The 21,169-nt window shown below is 44.6% G+C and overlaps 1 protein-coding gene across 3 annotated transcripts in view; it reads right to left on the reverse strand.

Annotated features, from left to right (window-relative positions):
* The window catches only part of PIK3R3 (phosphoinositide-3-kinase regulatory subunit 3), a 77,806-nt gene that overhangs the window by 12,487 nt on the left and 44,150 nt on the right, over nucleotides 1-21,169 (reverse strand). The window contains exons 1-2 of one of the 3 annotated variants that reach the window (XM_069863022.1): nucleotides 13,090-13,212; nucleotides 12,670-12,751 (exon numbers count right to left, since the gene is read on the reverse strand). The exons of 1 other annotated variant lie outside the window; for it this stretch is intronic. In XM_069863022.1, the coding sequence (XP_069719123.1) occupies nucleotides 12,670-12,751; nucleotides 13,090-13,197 (190 nt within the window). In that variant the 5' untranslated portion in view covers nucleotides 13,198-13,212. Of the gene's footprint in view, nucleotides 1-12,669; nucleotides 12,752-13,089; nucleotides 13,213-13,938; nucleotides 14,709-21,169 lie in introns of those variants that run through there. One more of the 3 variants, XM_069863023.1, reaches the window with a different exon arrangement.

Below are 21,169 nucleotides of genomic sequence, written 5' to 3' on the forward strand. Positions count from 1 at the left end.
CATCTGTGCTCCCAGCTCTATGCCCCAGCCATCAGATTACACGACCATCAGTGAGCAGACCTGACACACGCTGACAACAGCCATCTTTCAGATGCACACAATCCCAGTGTACAAGCAGAAATACAAATAAAGGGAGCAGAAAGAAGATCTTTATCTCTAGCTCCAGAGTGGAACGGCTTAACACTGAGAGGTGTGCTACTTGGCACCGGCCCTCTGCTCACCTCTGAGCCACACCTCCCACATTAAAGAAGGGAAAACAGTATTCCAACTGCAGTTCCAAATACCATTTCATGTTGAATATCCGACACAGTAACTTCACTGTTCTCAGACAAACCAGTAGATACTTTAATCGAGCCAATCTAAACTAAATCTGAACCTTGACCCAGACGTTTGCACCCTGGGGCTGCTGACCAAACACCTGATTCAGATAGCAGCATTCATTCTGTGGGACGGAGCATTCAACTGTAGCATACAGGTTCTTTTTATGAGGTGAGCTGGGACCTTTCAGGTGTGCACATATCTAGAGAGGCAATAACAGGTCTCATTATAAAAGGAAGGCGAAAACCTTTGGATTCAGTGAAGTAGCTTCCTGGTTAAAAGGCTTGGGCTAGGAGTAACCAAATCACTACAGCTGTTTGTACAACACCTAATATTTGTACAAATCACTGAGAGCAAGACAGTTCTAACCCTACTTTGCCTGAAGCTCCCAGCTCCACTCTACTTTTGCAGGGTCAGACCTGCATTTATCCAGTCTAAGCCTGTGGAATCAATTGTACTTACTGTGCCCTGTGCTATTCCCTCTCTCTCTCTTTCAAGCTCCTGAATTAGAAAGCATCTCCAAGTCCTCCCTCCTCCCCACCTCACAGCTGAGCTGTGCTGTCTCATGTACTCTAGAGTCAGGATAGATGCAGCGGTTCCAAGTCTCATCAGTGTCTGCACATGACAGCAAATCAGAGTTCAGAAAACTTGTAGATGTTCTGATCTACTTTAGAATCTTTTGTAGATTGAGTCATCAACAAATGCATGAAGGCTCATATAAGAAAGCACACAACAGCATGGAGGATTCTTAAAAAAACTATACCAGCAGCAGCAATTATTTTGCTGTGTCTTGCAAGTGAAGGTTTGGACACATCAAAAACTTCAAGGTATTTTATAGTGTAAAAGATTTCCAGGAGAGGCTGTCAAGTATTCTCCTGAGTACTTGAATGCTTCTCTAGCCCTCCTTGTAATATTAATTCTTGCTCCCTTATACACCATGGAATTATTTAGCAGCTTTGTTAGGGCTCAGTCCAAAGCATGGGGCACAGAAAAGCAAACTATGAGAGACCACAAAGGTAAGGAACAGGAGTTTGGCATATGGACACAGAGCACTAGACACTTAAAAGAGGTGGAGATGTGGTGCTTTGGGACATGTTTTGGTGGTGGAGTTGGCAGTGGTGGGTTTATGGTTGACCTTGGTGATCCTGGGGGTCTTTTCCCACCAGAACGATTCTGTGATGCAGTGATTAGAGCAAGTGTCATTACTACAGGTGCAGGTTTTCTTTCTTTCCTTAATATGCAGGTATGAGTTCTCACTGTCAGGGGGTTGTCTGCAAAACTTCATCCTGCACGAGAAAATTGGAAGGAAATTCTTCCAGGGAGAAGAATAAGGCTTGGACCAGTTCCTGTAAAACCTGACTCATGGAAGCCAGTCCTTTTCACAATAGACTTTTGAAAAATGCTTTTTAATAGCTTGCACATTTTAAAAATACAAAAGTATTTGTAAGGGTGGATCCTGTTTCCAGAAAGCTATGAATCTAATTCTTTACTTTCAATACTTTGAGCTCCTTGAATGGATTTTCCCCCATCTTGGGCACAGAACCAGATCCTGGCTACTGCTTTACCCAGTAGGCCAACATGCCCATCCACTTCAGCATTCCTTGGCTACTCTCTCAGCCTCACAGGGCTGTGGTCTGCACGAATGGAGATCTCAGCTCAAAGGTAGTTTTAAACCCCACAGCCCAGAACCTGTGATGACACAAGAGGAGCATTTTGTAGTACCACAGCAAGCCTGTAACAGAGCAGCATCCACTCTGCCACTCTCATAACGCTGGCCCAACTGCCTGCTAGAAGAGGAATCCTAAAATAGTTTTTTCTAGTACCAGGACAGTACTTAATCACCCTGCCAGGAGAAATGCTGTGCTGTTTCTATGAGATGCTACAGAAAGCCTTAAAGAGTCTACAGACGTTGATTTAAATAAAATAAAAAAAAATATCCAGTTTTATATACCTCAATTGATGAACATTAGAGAGCTAAAATCCAACAGTAAAGTAAAATAAGGCTGGCTTGAAGTCAACAGAAATGCTCTCAAGAGCAGCCGTGTTTCTTTCCATGTCACTGGGTCCAACTCTGATCTAGCCACAGGCACAATCTTACTTTATCTCAAAACAAGCTCTGATTAAAGTGAACGATCCTGATGGTTTCTTGCCTCCTTTTTCCTGGGAGAGAAAGAACATTGATCTCAAGTGATTAACAGCACAATGGATCTGTCTGTTCTAATAAAGAGCTTGCTGTTGGCACCAGATACACAAATATCCTTCCGTACCAAGTCTCTAGGACAGCTTTATGGCACAGATCTTTCCAAAACCCAAAAGGTGACAGCTCAGCTGGACCCTTCTGCTCCCGCATGAGTGCATTCCCAAGATCCGCCTGGCACACAGTGATGAGAGCAGACTGGTTCTCCCACATGCACTAGTGGGCATCTCTAGTTTTTGGGGTTTTTTTAGCAACACTAGTCTCCTCTTTCTAGCTTCCCCAAGCAGCCTAGCTTGAGCTAAATCCCAATCCCAGATCAGTGTCACTTAGAAGGAGGGAAATAAAAAAAAGGGCTGGGCATGGAGTAGAGGCAGCAGCAGCCAATGCAAGCCAGGGCCGGGATCGGATGTTGCTGACATCAGAGCCTGGTGGCTGCCATGTGGCTCCAGCAGGTAGCTTCGCCTGAGCTGCGGCACAAGGCCATAGGGAGAAAAATCCTATTGATTAGGCTTTGCCAAGGCAATTTTATTTTTTTTTAATGCTTTCTGGACCGCATAGAATTGTTTTTTTAAGAAGGCTACTCAAGATTTAACTGACTTGATTCCCTGACATTCAAACCACCTCCAATGCCAAGACAACCAAGGAAGCTGGCAAGCGTCTTGAAGTTTAGCACCATTGTATTTTTAGTTAAATTAAAGTTGCTTGTAGAAATTAGGAGTCTGTATTAATCCCATATTTACCTTCAGCAACATACACTGTCACTTCCATGAGATATGCACTTTCCCAATCTGGTTTTTAATAAAAAACTTCACAAATTTACATGATCCAAGAGCCACGGAGCCCTAGGTGTGAGGGTTTTCAATGGCACTAATTCAGGAGTGAAAAAAGAAGAATGCCTTGGGTCTCCAAGTGCTACATCCCAGACAGTATCCAGTTAAGCAGCCTGTTTCTTCTCTGTCTGCAGTATTTGCATACAAGATAATCCTGCCAGTTAATTAAACTCCAATTAGCAGTTTTAAGGCAGATGCCACTTAGTCTAAGAATGGCCCCATACTTATTTCTTCCAGTATTTTCCAAGAGCTGCAGGCCAGATATTTGAAAGCATAGCAGGTTTAAATGCAGTATGAACTCTATCTTACTATTACAACTATCAAGTACTTTGAAAGAGTCAATTTTAAGTCACTCGGCACTTTCATGAACTTGTTATTCTTTCTGATGTTCTCAACCTACTCTCCCAACACAGTGACAAGCAGTAAAAAGATCAGAGGATTTTCAAGATAGTTTACCCAGCTTCAAAAAGGCTGATGTACAGTAGATACCCTACAAACTGTAATATCAAGCTCTAGGAAGTGTCATTACTATGGAAACATGCAAGTAGTCCACGGTTAAGCTAGCTAACATTTTAATGACATAGTCCTTAAGGACAGAAGGGTTTTCCCTTTGGAAGTACAGATGAAGACTTGGAATGAAAATGTAGGATAGCCTTTTAAAAAATAAAATCTCCTCAATCTTTAATTGTTCTCTGTAGCCTAACTCAATTTCTCACTTTTTTTTGATTTCTCTAACACTTCTAAGATAAAGACTCAAAACCTTTCCCTCCCTCAACAGTCCTGCACTTGTCATTGCTGCACAAGATCCCCTCAAGACATCTGGAAAAAAGTATATGCTGAACAAAGGTGCTTTTTGCACACCATTTCCATGAAATAGCGTACTCGGTGTGCAAGCCAGAGCAGTGAGGCACCATGCTTTGGGAAAGATTTTCCAGCTGATGAAAAGGAGGGTCTTGCACACCTGCTAACAGCAGTTCCTTCACCACCACTGGCAAGTAAGTTATCTTGGCAGCTCCTCACCTCAGCTCGTCAGTTCTTTTGCCAAGACCCCTTTTGCAAAGTACTGAGCACCGCTGCCCTTCGAAGCTGCCCTTCCTCTAAGGGCAGCTAACATGTACTGAGAGCTCCTCAAGGGACAGAGAAGGAAGCTACTCGATCGCATTATTGCTGGCCACAGAACCTCAGGCATGCTCACATTTTCACTCTCCTCCCCCAAAACAGGCGAGATGCCAAAAAGTAAGACATATTCAAAGAACTGAAGTCTTTCAATATCTCATTACAGAAAACAGCAGACAAGTTGGCAGAAAGCCAGGCAGGCTTCCAATGAAAACACTCCCATTATAGCTTTGCTTGTGTTTCTATGAACTTTCATAAAAACCAACACCTTCAAGAAATATTTCAGTTTTGATTAATTGGCTTTTTTGATAAAGATCTGTTTTGTTTGAAAACTCCCCAGCTATCCAGTCCTCTCCCACACCTCCCAACCACTGTTTCACCTCCTGCAGCCTGCCAGACTCCTGCTGCACTCCATTCTTGACAAGCATCCACAGCTACTGCACAGGTTAAAAGAGTATCTGCTAAGGGACACCTGCAGAATGGTGGACAACAACAGCATGTGAAGAAGATGCTGGCTCAAATTCAGAATTCTTTCGGGCGTTTCACAAGCACCTCTCACTACTTAGCAAGGCTTTTTACTTCATGGGCTGAAATGAAAGAAATGGAAGATGCTCACAGCATCTTCTCTTCATTCCAGTCTTCACATGAAGTTGCAAAGCCAACCCCCCATCCTGCAACTTCCCAATTATTTTCACTACTCCATTAAAAAGGTTTTTCCTTCCAACCACAGAGTAAGAGCTACAGCAGCATCAGAGGTTCCATGACCAACAAGGCTGAGATGCCTCTCCCAGTGTTAACATGAGAAGCATGAAAAGGACAAGCCTTCTTTTACTTATCAAGCATAATTAGCAAACTATTAATAAGATGGATGCCAAAATGATAGCAATGTTTCGGAAATTTTACCATGTTTTTTCATTCAGAAAGACTGTTACCATGCAGCATCACATGCTCAGCTTGCTTCAGGAAGGAATAGCGCTATCTCCAAGCCGGCAGACCTTGTTTTTTACCAGCTCTGTGGATGAAAGTCAGCGGCAACATTTTATTGTCCATTAAAATCTGAAGTGTTTGATAAGAACAACTGTACTTTACAGTATCCAATGTATTGTATAGTCTAGAAGACTACACCATAAAGTAGATATAAAATGCAAGGAGCAAATAGATTCTCCTTTTCATTTATTAACTAAAGCTGTTCCTCATCTGCTTTCACAAAAGAAATACCACAGCATGTTTTCTACTCCTCCATAGGTTGAGTCTTCAAACAGCTATTAAAAAATACCCTTTAGTCAATTCACTGAGATAGAGTTTAGATAAGAACAAATTTAGCATAAGCACAGAGCTACCGTGATCAAGAATGAAGAACTAGCTTTTTATTGTAGAAGATGCAGTATGAAGTAAGGCCTGAGCAGTGACATGCTATGGCTAGGAGACCTACCAAAGCCGCAAGAAAAAGCCATCTTAAATAAAACCAGCCCAAGGCTGTTTCCCTAGATATTTCAAAGACTAACCATCCATCCAGATGTCAGGTACAAACCTCACAGGATAATCAATTCACAGAAATTATTGGCACTGCTGAGAAGTTTGCTGCACAAAAGCCTACTTAAAAACAATAATAATACAGCTGTAAATACATGGGACTCTTGCTTCACATGGGACTCTTGCTTCTCTAAGCAGCATTTTATTTTGGCTTACCACTAGCTCAGACCTTTCAGAACAGTATGTAAAATTGTTCCTTACACACTACCTGCCACTGTGCTATGCCAAACTATCTTCTAGTTATTAAAGTAGAAAAAATTTCAACACCACCTAAATTGTTATCAGAGAGCCATCGAAATAAAGATCAAAAGGTGCACTTCAAATCAACACTCCAGAAGAAATTTGAAGTTAGAGAAGTATTCAGAGGAAAAGTGCTGTATGTTGTGTCATGCATCATCTTTTCCAAGAACCTTGATCTTGAAGGACGCGCCATGGAGGCTGAAGTTGCAGCCCATAGAGTCCTACATAGGGCCCTCAGCAGCAGCTGCGTTTCATGGCAGGCATGGGGTTGTCTCACCAAGTTGAGACTGCAGGGCAACTGCTCTTGTTGAGATCTCAAGGTGTAACAAAAGAAATGGATTCAACCTCCTCACTCAAGTACATAGTGATCTTCAAAATATTTTAATGAAATCCATTTCACAGCAGCACTTTGACTTCTTTCACTTTCCTGAAACTGAGACCGAACCGTATGCTTTGAAAGGGAAAGGTTCTTCAACATTCATCTCATCCATTCAAATTTCCTTGTATCCTTTGTATCCTTCAATAGACTATTTTTGGAGACAGGAGACAAAACAGAGTAAAGATGCCACATACTCCAAAGACTTCTAATATGACACTTGGGAGCAGTTCCTCCTCAGAGGGCCAGATTCCTATGATGTCCCTAAGGTGACTGTGCAGGACACCGAGTACCGACTGCTTGGGAAATCTAATTACAGTGTACAAATTCACGTTGTAACAGACAACAGAACTTACACACACAGTACTGTCAATGAACTTCTCATCCACATCACTTCCAAAACGTTTTCCTGGGGCAGGTGTTAGAGTGGAACACCGCTGCCCACACTCAAACAAAACACACCCAAACCCACGGGCTGTGTTCCCTCATTACAGCAATTTCTTCTCTAGCTCCACTGCAGCAGCTCTGGTTTCAGGGGGTTATGTTTGGGTTTTTAGAGGGAGGTAAGAATTCCTCTAAAAGCAATGATAATCATGAGCAGCATCAGATTTTAGGGACTACAGAGGCTGAAATTTAGGATGAGGCTACAGAAGGTGAAAACCCTGGAAAAATGGCTCCCAGGGATTTTTTTCTTTTGTGGGAAAGAGGAGGAAAGTAATAGAGTAAGTGATAGCAAATAGAAAGAAATGGGAGGTTTATGTTTAGAATGACAAAACTGACCTGAAGTACAATACTGTCAGAGTGATACCAACCCCAAACTGAAGTTATTCTGTAGTGAAAGAACAAACAAGAAGGGAACACTGACTGATGTTTTTTTTATTTGTCCAAACCCCACATTTTTTTTTGCTTAGAGATTTGACATTTTTCAAGGTTTTTCTAAATAATCACACTTCAACTTCAAGGATATCTGATTTTAGAAGTAGCAACGTTCCTATGAACTATCATTAAAATAACATTTTTCCAGTTCACAAAAACTGGTAGAGAGCCTGGGCAAAGGTTGGAAGCAGTCACAGGCTGAAGCAGTTGAAGTATTCAATCTCCTTTTTCAAAGGGTGCTGAATGGAAGGTAGCCATCTCAAGTGTGCTGCTGGACTCAAAGCCAGAGAAGAACCTGGATCCTGTTCAGCCACAAGAAAACTTCAGAGCACATTGTGCTTCAGCATCAGGATTCACCAGGCAGCTGGTTGGTGTCTAGCAGGGCAGCTGGGGTCTGTTTTGGGAAGGGCTGTAACAGGCACCACTCCTACCTTGCTGCTTTTGAACTGTATGAATTCTTATAAAATTCCCTGTATGCAGCCACTCCAGAAGAACTGAAAGAATTTAAGGTACTGGAAAATATTCACTGAAACATTGCAAAATCACAGCAAATGTGAAGAACAATGAAAATCTCTTTAAAGAGGTAACATCCACTCACGTTGTTTGGGGACCCAGCACCAGCTCATATTTCGTAGTTTAGATTATGTGGAAAAGAGAATTCTTGCTTACTTAGCTATTGTGCAGATTTTAACCTGTCAGAAGAAATGAGATGAAAAGCAGAAGAAAAAAAAGAAAATCTGACTAATTTCCATAGGGGCATTTAGTACATGAGCAGAGTCTGTTCTTTAAGCATTACTCAGCAACCTACTTTACAAAATGAGTTCCCAAAAATCCAGTTAGAACACACCTATTGCTTTAATGGAGACAGAGTTTTACAGTAACCTGTTTCAACACAGTTAACAGTCTTTTTGACAATAATAATGCCTAAGCTTTAAAACATACAAGGAATGCTGATAAAAGTATTCTTTCTGCTGCTGTTTCCAGCGTTCTCTGCCCAAAAGTGACTCACTAAACAACCAACATGAGATGATGTAAGGCACCCAACTGCTTTTAGTGCTGGGCGCAGATGTGTATGACCAGCTATGCCTCTGTTTTCCCAAGCTGTAGGGCAAAGATAAGCCCAAACAGCTTCATTCTGCAATAAGATATCATGCAGGCAATGGCAAAGACAGAAGTCAACTCTGCTGCTTGAGAAAATTATATTCCCCCAAGGAAACTGCAAGAAGAGCTTTCTCCTTTTAAACAGGTGAGGTAGAAGGAAGCACCACAGTGATTAACTCCTGTCATGTACAGGCATCATGCAATACACAAAACTGTTTGGAACAATGATTGCAGAAGTAACATTTGCTGCAGGTTTTGCCTTGCAAAACACATGGCAAAGTACTTGGTTTCTTCTCAGAAGACTCTCCTGTGTTTCAGTTTGCATAAACCTGCAGCTTTACAGAACACAGAATTGAACAACTCCCTTAAGCAGGCTTCCCCCACCCCGTACTATTTCTACATCATCTGAAAGCGTACTGATAAACAAAAATGCCAGTCTTTTAAAGCAGGCTCTCCCATCTCAAGCAAAGCATAATTTCACTTTACATTAATGATGTTATTTTTTTGGTTTCATGTATTTAATTGAAAGCTGATGAGTGATATTCTTTAACAGTTAGAGCCATCAAAATGAAAACCAAATGCAAGGAATGCAAAAGCAAGCCTGAAAATGCAATCAGATAAAAAGCAGTTACAGCAGTCATTAAATGAAAAGGCCAATAGAGAAATCTAGGTGTAACAGGAACAGAATACAAGCATTTCACATCATTGTCCTCATCGGAGCTGAGACTCCAAACCATTTTCCAGGATATACAGAACACAAGCAACGGAACCTTATTTATTCCCTGCACCAACCCAGTCTCTACAACCTTCCCTTCTGCATTAAGAAAACTCTCAGCCCCCAACATCTGCTTTTTTTGGAAACCTGACTTTCAGCAAGACTTAAGTTTGCAATGAAGACAGTTGCTGCCACAGCACTGCTGTCTCGATTGCATGCACTAGTAGAACTATTTTTTTTTTTTAAGAGTCTAAAAGCAGAACTTTTCTTTGATAAGCTTCTGGAGTCAGCTCAGATAAGCTGAAGGACAATACTGACAACGCCATTAAAATTTGCATCTGCTGTCCCACTGGAAAACTAATCAGGCATAGATATGCAGGGTTCACCTACATCTGGCTACTGTGTACCACAAACCCCATTTGAGAAGCCACATTCAGTTCCCACTATAACATTGATAATGATACAGCACATCTGAGCAAACACTGCCCTTGAGATCAGAACCCTGTGTTTTCCAAATTACAATTATAGTATCCCTCCCCTAAAACAAGGGTTGTCAAATTATATATGAGAAGAAAATAGAAACTATACATGAATAAATACACTTTTTCCCTTGAATACTTGTTTCACTCATACAACGGCAGTGCTGCTTTTGCAAAATAGATGAAACTAAGCAGCCTATAGATTATTGCTGCCCTCGTCTCTCAATTATTAAGAGAGGGCATTTATTAACAACAGCACTGTTACAGCCTGTCTCAACATACGAGGCAAGGAAGAGTAACATTCTGGAAAAGGACAGTTGGATCAAGTTACAGAGAGAGTCAATCATGCTTTGGACTAAAAGGCTTCAAAAAGGTAGCTTTCTTATATCTTTAGGACAAACACTTATTCTATCTGCTCATTACTAGACAGAGACCATTCTGCATTAGTAACCCTACTTTTAAACTTGTGGTTTTCTTCAGAACCCACACAAATGAAACTTAACCTCTAATTTGCAGCTGAGCCAAATATCTTTGCTGACATCTGTGTCTGAAATCCCAGTGGAACACACTTAGTGATTTTCATCCAACTGTGAAAAAATGTATTCAGCGATTACACATTTTATCACCAACTGATAATATATCCCAGATCTACAGAGGGAAAGATATTACTTAGTCCTACTTACTAGAAGTGAGGCAATACATAGGTAGTTATGCTTTAGGTACTCCTGTAACTTTTGCAGTCAATTCAACATCCTCTGCTCAAAAACTTAAGTTATCGCCAAAACAAGTTTTTGCAGACCTGAACAGATGTCTTTAAGAACTCAATTCAATCTGGTAAGCTATTTCCTTGACTTTTCAGACAGCAAGACCCACAGCAAGAACAAACAAATGTGTGTGAACCCCTGACAGTCAGTTTCCTAATGCCGGAACAGCATATGACGCTGCTATGGCTACAGTACTCTAAATTACTCCTGATTAGGAAGTTTAGAAGCTACTCTGTTAGCTATAGCAGCTGAGGGTTCCAGTTTGTCTTTAGGCATTGAAAGTTATTTAGTTGCACCCAGTGTTCTTTGCCACATATAGTTCCTACCTTATGCCAGCGATACGTTTTATTATGCCAAAATACATGCAAGCAGATGCAAAAAGCATTAGGGTACAGGAGTCACCCTGCTGGTTGTCACCACTGCTGCTCCTGTATTAGTTGTACTGCTCTAAGGCATGTTTTGCAAGGCTGACAGAACAGAATCTCTGGTTCCACTGCTCTATTTAGGAAAACAGTTCCATTCTTATGTTTAAGATGGATTGAAGCAAGCAGAAACCTAGCAATCCCTTGTTGCCTGATCCTGCCTCTACTGAAATTGGGAAAAACTCATGTGAGAGAGAGACAGAGGCATCAACTTTTTTGGTTTTGAACTTTTGAGCAAGCTTTCTAGCAGAGAGGTTTCAAGGCCCACTCTGAGCATCCATGTACATCTACAAACCTGGACAGAAAACACAAGCACACTGATAAGCTGGTGCAGGTGCACTGAGGCCTGACAGAAGCTATGGCTGAGCTGCAGGCTGCCTGCCATCACAGGATTTTACTTCTGCGTTATTACTGGGCAACGCTGAGGTGGGTATTAAGACAGCCTGCCAAGATAAATTTGAGGTCTACTGGCCCTTTACAAGGAACTGTATCCCCGCGCTTGACATAGAGGTTACAGGTGACATCGCACATTATGTTCACCTTGCTTTTGTCTTCTGTCTGAAGTTTAGATGCACTAAAATGTGATCACGAGCAGCCACGCATGACTGGAGACACTTGACTGCCAGTATTAGTCCTTGCCCAATACTGCAGCATAAAGACCAAGCAGGGATCTCTTCACGCAAGTTCTGTGAACAAAAGACCGTGCTGCCTCCTTTGGCAGCAGGGATGCTCGCTGCATATTGTTAGTTTGTGCGCTGCTGAGAAAACATATTGCCACCATTCAGCTGCTCAGGCACTCCAGCCACCGCGCAGGGGAATGGTACACTGAAAACCTTCACAAATTTTTATTGGAAGCAGGCCAAACGGAGTTGTGGTTGTTACCGGGTGCAAACGCAGTGACTTTATCCCAAGGCACGCCAAGTGTTTAAGTCTTCCAAATAAATTCCTCCACACTCCCCTTAGGGATGACCTATCATCCCAGACCAGAAAATGCTTTCCCATCCCACCTCGGGACAAGGAAAACGCAGACAACCTCCACCATACTCTCCTTCCGCCTGCAACTTCAAAGTTACAGTTGTATGGAACCAGGACATGCACATGGGGACCATCCCATGCATCATTTCCAGCTTAAAAATATGAAGAAGACAAGTTACCTCAGGGATCAGCAGGAAACATTAAGTCATTTTATTAACTGGTGTTTGGATCATGCAGAGCCCTGATCCCTGACAAGGAGGCTTCAATAATGGAAAGACTGGCATTGTTCATGACAGAAGTGCTACTTCTTCATGTGAACTTCCAAAGCTGCACAGCCAAATTCCAGCAGAAATACTGAAAAGTTCTTTTCTGACCTGTCCAGTTAGACCAGCCCCTTTTAGCAGCTTCTAAATACTAAGCCATTTAAGGGGCTTTCTTTATTTCCCCCCACATCAATTGTTTTAAGTCACCTACAATGGGACTTGAGTTATTGTTCACTCCATACAAGAAAATACAAAAACGAATCTCATGAATAGTTAAAATCAAAAGCATTTACAAGGAAGAAACTCTGAAATTCACAGAGGCAAGCAAACAGATTTGACTGAACTTTAGCTTTCAGGAGCAACATCTAAAAATAGGTAATGTCATCTATGCAAGAATTTAACAAGTAGTGGCCAGTATTCAGTGTCTTAAGAGATCTGTCCAATTTTTAAAGCATCAGAATTACCAGGGAAAGTGAGTACAGGTCCTTGAGATCCAAAAATCTCAGGATGATTCCCTCCTTCTCTTTTAATTAAAGTAACACATACCTAAGGAGAGAAAAAAAGAGCTCACTGCACTGAAACAAAGAGATTAAACCACACTTGGAGATACAAGCCACGATTCAAGCACAGACTGAAAAGCGCATTTTGAAAGTCTAACAGTACATACCATACAGGAGATACCACTTAGAAGCACTTATTCACTATCAGTTTCTCTGCAGGCTAAGATTTTTGACGCATATTTTACCGTACCTGCTGGCTATACAGATCAGAGACCTGAGAACATAAAGGCCCTTCAATTATCTTACTGCCCTCAGCCTGTTAGACTCTGACAGGTATAGATACAGTTTCACCAGTACCCATTTATGCTTACTTTAATTCATTACCAAAGAAAGACTTCTCCTTGTAAGCCTTCCCTCACTCTTCAGACACAAAAGAAACTTTCTGTCCCATCTAAAAACTTCAGGCAATGAGGGGACAACGCATTCCTTCATTTTCAGCACTGGCAATCTATCCGAGAGGGGGGAGAAAAAGTTGCATCAAACCCTTCTGAACAAGGTTATTAAGCATTATCAAAGTAACAGTGCCTCCAGGGATGTATTCCAGCCTATTCCCAAGTATTATTCCCCCAGCACCAAAACCCAGAGACAACACACACCCAATCTGTCAATGCTGGAAGAGAGCTGGGCAAGAAAGAGAGGTCTCGGAGACTGTAAAAGCGATTAAACTGGAACTGAATGGAGGTAGGTAAATCACTACCATCAAAGTGTTACAGGCACATAAAGGCACACAGGTGAAGAGGGTAATAAAAGCACTCCTCTAGAAGTGAATACAGCCGAAATATACGGTTTTCAATAATGTTCAGAAGAAAAAAAAAAAAAAAGGAGACTCAGGAGAGGTGCTGCGAGCAGCTCTCCTACTCCTGCCTCCCTCCACCTCCCAAAAGGCACCATAAATCGCAGTTACCTTCCCACCCCCACAAAAAAAAATAAGTATTAAACCACTTCAGCCCAGGAGACAGCGGGTTCAAATCCCTGAAAAGTTTACGCAGGCATCAAAGTTTAACTACGGATATTTATTCCTCCCCCGCCACCGTTTTCACCTCTGTAGATTCCCCCCCGTCCTTTTCCAAAGGGGGAGAAGTCTGCAAGCAGTAGGAGAAGGGAGGATGGGGCAGGGGAGAGGAGGCAGGAATGAGGGGTGCACAGGCAGGCACGCAGGCTTCGGCTCCCTACCTGGAGGGTCCATTTCAATGTAAAATATCAGTTCAGTGGAATAGGGCATCATCACTTCCCTCCAGTCCGTGTCATCGCGGTCCATATCCCACACCGTGTTGTACATCGCGACAGTCAAGAACCAGCAGGTTTATAAATAAGAGAATGGCTCTCTCGGCTTTTAATGGAAGGAGGAAAAAAAAAAAAAAAGGGGGTGGGGGGAAGGAGGAGGGAAAATGCCGCGAAGAATCCACCCCGCTCTAAAATAACTGTTCTAGCAAAAAAAAAAAAAAAAAAAATTAAAAATCGCGAAATTAAACTTAATTTAAAAAAAAAATCAAAACACTAAAGCCACCTCAGCGGCTGCCCTGCAGGAACCGCGGTCGGGAGGGGTAGGACGCATAGAGTGCTGCTTTTTTTTTGTTTGTTTAAAAAGACACCTTTCCACCGAAAAGCCACTTTCCTGAATTCTCTCTAAAAAATCGCCATTTTCGGGTTTTTTTTCAAACACCGGGGCTGCGAGGCGAACAAAACCCCGCCGCCGCTCACAAAAAAGGGGGAGGGCAGGAAAGAAAAGGGGGTAGATGTCGGTGTGGGGATGGAGTCTCTCCGCCGGCGGAGGAGAAGGAGGAGGAGAAAGGAGGGGGGCGACAATAACGGAGAGCGCGGAGCCCGAGCGGGGCGGGCGGCGCGGTCCCGGCCGGGCTCAGGGCTGCGCGGGCAGGTGCTGGAGGTGCCGTGGGTGCCGATCCCCGCTGGGTGCGGGCGTGCTGGCGGCTCCGGTCGCGGCCCCGGGCTCTGCGCGGCGCCGCTCGCTTTCATTTTAAAGCGGCTCGAGAGGGGCCCAACCGCCGCCCGCCCGCCGCGAGGACACGCCCACGCGGCGCCCCGGGGAGGCGGGGCTTCGCGGCTTTTTAACCCCTTCGAGGGCGCGCGAGCGGGCGCTTCCACGGATTCGCAGGAGGGGGTGGAAAGAAAAAAAAAAAGCTGAGCGGGGAATCGTCCCTCTTCGCTCCGGCGAGCCGGAAAAGAAAATCTTTAAAAAAATAATAAAAAAGTCATCGCTTTGCTAACTTTTCCCCTTTTCCCTTTCGCCACCTCAGCAGAGTCTCTCGCTGTGTTTTCCCACCCCACTCCCCCGCCCCCCCCGCGCGCGGAGGTGGTAAGTCCCTCGGCTGGCCTGTCGCCAAGGGGCTGCAGCCGCGGAGCACGCGCGGGGGGGCGGGGGGAACCTGGGCCCCGTTGCCAGAGCTGCTGCCTTTGTCTGAGGGAGCAGCGAGAGCCCCGATTGGCGGAGGCCTCCGAGCCTCGCAGCCAATCAGCTGCCGCCGGAGCCGGCCGGCTCGCTGGCCATTGGCTGCCAGCCCCAGTTACTAAGCGGGACAAAGAAAGGCGGAGGGAGATGGGGGGGCAGAAGGCGCGGGCGCCCCCGGGTCCTGCTGCCCGGCCCGGCCGGGGCGGGGGCTCCTCCTGCCCGTGTCACCGTCCCCAGGCGCTGCTTTACCCCCCAGTTGCCTGCTGTGCTGCTGCCTGAGACCTGGGTGGTCCCCTGGCTGCCTTGTGCAGGTCATGGAATCACAGAATCATCGAATCATAAATCCCAGGATCATAGAATCCCGGAATCATAGAACCCCGGAAACCCAGAATCATAGAATTTCTTAATCCCAGAATCATAGAGTCCCGGGATCTTATAATCCCAGAATCATAGAAGCCCAGAATCCCAAAATCATAGAGTTTCAGAAGCCCAGAATCGTAGAATCTCAGAATCAGAGTCCCAGAAGTCCAGGATCATAGAATCCCAGAATCATAGAATCCCAGAATCTCATAATCCCAGAATCATAGAGGCTCAGAATCATAGAAGCCCAGAATCCCAAAATCATAGAGTCCCAGAAGTTCAGGATCACAGAATCCCTTGTTTGGAAAAGACCTTTGAGATCATCGAGTCCAACCGTACCTGTTCACTGCTAAACCACGTCCCTGACCACCTCATCTGCCCATCTTTTAAACACCTCCAGGGATGGGGAATCCACCACCTCCCAGCGCCTGATGACCCTTTTGGAGAAGACATTTTCCCTAATGTCTAATTTGAATCCCCTGGCACAATTTGTGGTCCCTGGCAGCTGCCTGTGGCACGTTCCGTATAATAACCTGAGCATTTCAGAGGGCATCACAGCCCTCCGCTACAGCGTGACCTCCAGAGAGACGCAACGTTCCTTCTAGTGACATAACCAGTGGAAAAAAAAAAAAAAAAAGCAGAGGAAAAGGCACCAAGTCGGATGGCTGCATCTCAGAAGCTTTGGGATAAATCTGAGCTGCAAACACATCCGAAACTGAACCTCAGTCTGCCTGCCAGCCACATCGTGATGGCCAGACACCAGTGGGAGGCAGAAATGCAGCCAGCTCGGCACTCAGCTTCGGTCCTAACGCAGCGAAGCATCCTTAAAGAACGGCAAAATGACAGCTGTTGAGAAATTAAGGAAAAGCCCTTTCTGTAGACTTCCAACCAGTGCACAAGGACAGGCAGAGCACCTTGATCTGGTGTGCAGACATCAGGGAACGCTAGAAAACCCAGCACACAGAAGTTGTCTGCTTTATTCGCACTTTAAACCATGGAAGAGCAAGTTATGAGTAATTTCTTCTGCTTTAGCACTAGGTAGACGCTTCCTGAAAATGTAACTCCTGGCTTAGGTGAACCAGAGGGGGACTGCAACATGGAATAACTGAAAGGCTATATCCAGTGTAAGAGTATGTAGGAAGAGCTGGGCGCAGACGAGCTGAAGTTTGCTGATGTATCACAACTTCCACGGCAGCAATCGAGAGCAGCGCTGCTCCAGTAACAGAGCTCCTTGAGGGACGGGCAGCTGCAGAGCACAGAGCTTTGATTCAAATAACTCACTGTAGATAAATTAATTTTATATCCCCATCCACAAACTCTGATTAATCCTTGATAACCAGATATGATTCCTTATTTTAATTTTTAAATTAAATTTCTTGGGCTGATACAATATATCGGCTCATGCTTGCACAAAGTGAAATGCCCTCCTTGGAAGCACATTCTTCTCCCCCAGTGAAATTTAAGTTTGTGTCAGGGGTACAAACCACCCGCTGCCCACCGACGGTGCGTGGGGCAGGACTGCAGAGCAGTCCCGCAGGGTGGTGGTGGATGCAGTTGGAGATGGGGATGCTGCTTTGCAGACCCCACATTGCTGAGAAATGGGGCTTCTGTCCCTACTGCAGCCCTCAAACTTTGATTAGCAGCTCTGACAGGGGGAGGAAAGAGGGAGGGAGGCTCGGGTTGAAATTCATTTTCCCCCTTCCTGCACCTCATTATAAGTTCCACCCACATAAGACCTAATTACTTGGCTTTTATGCTGGCAAAGTGGATTTCATCCTTGCTGTTTCCCATGGTGGTTGCCTTCATTTTCATGGCGGCACTGATGGTTACAGCTTATTGATGTTTTCACTTTAGTGATTTAAAGCAGAATACATTTTGTTATTAGCAGTGGTTTCTCTCATTGCTGCTTTAATCAAAGATGCAATTTAAGGCAAAGGATTGTGTGTAATGGTAAACAGTAGGATAATGCCTTCAGAGAACAGAATATTAATGTGTTTTTATTTTTCAAAACTATGCTTATAATATATCCAGGATTACTTGGCTCCCAACATTCATGCATGGAATGCTCCCTTTCCTTCTGCAGTGCCTGCCTTGCAATAGGGGCGAGTGGCTGTGTGCGTGTGTGTGCTGGGGAGGGAAAAGGAGGCACATGTGCCACCTTACACACCACAAAATCTCCTCTCACTTTATATCTGCCCTCCATGGGCACAAACTGTGAGCATCCAGTGTCACGGCAGTGCTCTCAGAGAACAGAAACAGAGCTGGGAGCACACTGAGTGCTCAAGGGATGCTCAAGGTCCGACTGAGCACCAGATCATCCCAGGTCAGGGAAACCTATGTTTGAACACTGAAATAAAGTACTGGTGATAATGACAATGTTTGACTAGGGGACACGGTGCTCTAGAATGGTCCTGGTGCCCCATGCCAATGCTGAAAGGCAAGAAATGAGCAAAACTTCTGCTGCCTCCCCGATGTCCCCGCATTGACGGCCATGCATTCACTCACTTTCATTTCCTTGGATCTGACAATTTGCATTTCAAGGCAAGATTAAATATTGAAGTTTTGAGCACTTCCATGTGCTTCAAGAAGAGTCGAATGGACCCAGGCTGAAACAGGCTGAACACAGAAAAGCCATTTGTGCCAAACTGCTTGGTTTCCTCTTTGCCGAGCCATGATAATGTGATATCCAACAGCTGAATGTAGGCCACAACAGGCTTTTATAGTTGGAGAGGTGGAGGAGGGAGGGGGGCTGAATCCACAGCACTGCCAGCCAAAGGCACAAAAATGATGAGATTTTGGGGGCAGACTGGGGACTCCTGGCCACTCCCAAGACCCAAATATTAGCTTCACTGTTAGCACAAGCTCAGTGCCAGCTGAAGGGAAGTTTGTAGAAGGCAGGGCTGCGTTTGAGTCAAAAAGGATGACTCCCTGGCCAGCAGTAAATGCTACACAAAATTACTAGCCTTGCAGTGCACAGACACTGGGATTTGTGGATTATCTGCCGTAATTGGTGGCCAGCTTCCCACAGGGGCAGCCACAATTTGCAAGTAACAGCACGAGAACAACCGGTCACGGCAGTTTGGCTTAGTTAACAGATTATTCCTGCCTGTTTCTCACCTCCTGGTGATGAGGAGACGAGAGAAGCAGGAGAGTTACTCTGCTTTGGCTCAGACGCTGCCCCTGGGATCTCAGTGCAACTCAGTGCTCTGCAAGTGAAACCTGGGGCTTGCTGGCAGAAGAGGTGGTGGGAAAGGTTCATCCTGTCTTCCTGAACCAATGTGGTGCTGGCAGCATGAGGACAGTGCAAGAACCATCTTTCCCTTGAATTTTACAAGCTAAGCCCAGAAAATACCCCCAGGACTACAGATTAAGAGTATTAACCCCTGCGGAGGTGAACTAGCAGTAGTTTCCCTCCCTGCATCCTCCTGCACCTTCATGTGAAATGTAATGCATGTTTTTAACAAGGGATACGCTTTCTCCTCTATGCTTTAGTGTAATTTTATGTCCTAATACTCTGTAAAACAGTTGCCTCGCTCTACCCTAGATGCAGCCACATTTCTGTGGTGAGGAGAAACTCTGGCAAGTGTGCCGAAGTTGGGTGCTTTGGTTTGAAAATTATACATTGCCTTAAAAACCCGTATTAAAGAATAATATGTGGTCTGCAAAAATGTTCGAACTAAACACTTCAGTGTTAGGAAGTGTCTTATTTACAGCCGCCAGAGCTGCCTGTGCCCTCTTCCCTCCAGTGTGCACACAATAAGGAACGAGGTTGAAAGGGGCTCACGTATGTAAAGGTCGTAGCTCAAAGCATGCACACCGAGTTGAGCTTGTGAGGAATCATACATTAGGCATTTCCTAACTTAAAAGCACTTGGCTTTGCATTGTAAACAACATTCTTTTAACATAGGAAATAACATTTTAAAAAAGGAATAAGATCTGTTAAATAAATGTCTACGACGTAGGTTATTGCAGCTGGATTCAAGGTATTCCTTAGCAAGGTTTGGACTGGCCTTTCCTTACTGTTCCAGACATTTCTGCCCCAAAACTGCAGGAGTGACGGTTAGTTCTGGAAGCAGAAAGCTGCTGTCCTGTGAAGGGAGAGGAGATGCGTGTGGCTTTTGAAGCGTATGCCAGCCTTGTGCTCTGCCCACTGGTGTCCAGGGTGGACACGTCTGCGACGAAGGGTGCCCAGGGATGGGTGTGCGAGGGGGTGGGCACGGAGGGGTGAGGGAAAGGACACGCTGCACTGAGCTGTGCTGAATTGCTGCTTTGGCAGACAGCACCGGGCCAGCTCTTTAGAAAGTTCACGTTCAGTTATTGTTTTGACAGGCTGCCAAAGTTTTCCTGAGGAATGCAGGCAGCAGAAGGGAAATGGTGATTTTCAAACTTTTTTTTTTTATAACTCAGCCAAACCAGAATGGAATTTCATGGGAAAAGCGAAAGGTACATCTCTAGCCTCGGGGTATCATCCCTGCCAAATTTCAGAGGCTGGCTGTGAACAATGGAGGTGTCGGAGCATCTCCAAAGCAATGCACGCTTGCACGCACTCACATGTGCTCACACACAACTCACATTCACACTGGAAGCATCTTCTCTAACGGGCAAGTGTTCCCATCCTACCCCCAGAAGACAGACATTAACCCATAGCACTTAAAAAAAAGGAAGGAATATCCATGGTGTAAAAGCAGAAGGCAAAGCTGGTTTGCAGCTGATGAAAGGTTTGCGGCTTGGCCCTGGGAGGACGCTTAGGTCCTCTCCCCACCCTGATCCCAGCCTGGAGCCAGCTGTGCACCGTGCTTCAGGGACCCTACGGCTGCGAAGGGCATCCCTCGTCTACACACACTTCACTATGTCAGTCCCAGAGCTGCAGCCTATTTCTGGAATTCTTCCTACCCCTAGGAAAGGCAGGAGGTTGCAAGGTCCCCTCCTCTTCCTCAACAGAGGCAGCAGAACAGCCAGTGAGCCCGGCTCCAGTGTTGTGGCACCCCAGGGTCTGCGGGGCCGTGGAACCGGCCTGGGGAGCTGCCAGTTACCTTATATTTTCCAGTACACTAATTTCTCTTGTCATCTTGCCAGTGACAAACAGAGAGAGTTAAACAGAGCAATCCATTAAAGAAGCAGCCTGACAGACCGATTGTTAAGGGTTTCAGCGATCCCCATTTATACTGGCTTGAAAAAAATTTTGCCTCAAGCAGCTCCAATTACAGAATTATCGGACCACACTCCAGTCCCTTTGTGCACTTCGCATCTCTGTCATCGTTCCAGGCCTCTCTCTATTTAGTCGCTTGGAAATGGCGAGGGCAGGAGACTTGTAACAAGTTCAGAGAAATCAGAGGGGAAAAAAGAGAGAAAAAAAAAGCTCCCCCCTCAGTTCTAATGTCCTAAACTAGGACATTTTTGAAATGTAACCCTGTATAGGAATTTAAAATATTTTTCACTTCCTGTATTCATTGCTTTAATGCACTGGAACTACTTGCTCAGATTTTTTTTTTTTCCCAAGGAATGTACAATAACCACTCTGTAAATTCTTTGGGTCTGATTTTAAGAGGAACTGTAGAACCTTATTCACGGAGGAAAGAAATAATCCCAATGCCTTCCTGCTCTAACTCTTTCTTCTTAATAAGCATGGCAGGATAT

Source organism: Phaenicophaeus curvirostris, chromosome 8, assembly GCF_032191515.1.
Source record: "Phaenicophaeus curvirostris isolate KB17595 chromosome 8, BPBGC_Pcur_1.0, whole genome shotgun sequence".
Classification (NCBI taxonomy): domain Eukaryota; kingdom Metazoa; phylum Chordata; class Aves; order Cuculiformes; family Cuculidae; genus Phaenicophaeus; species Phaenicophaeus curvirostris.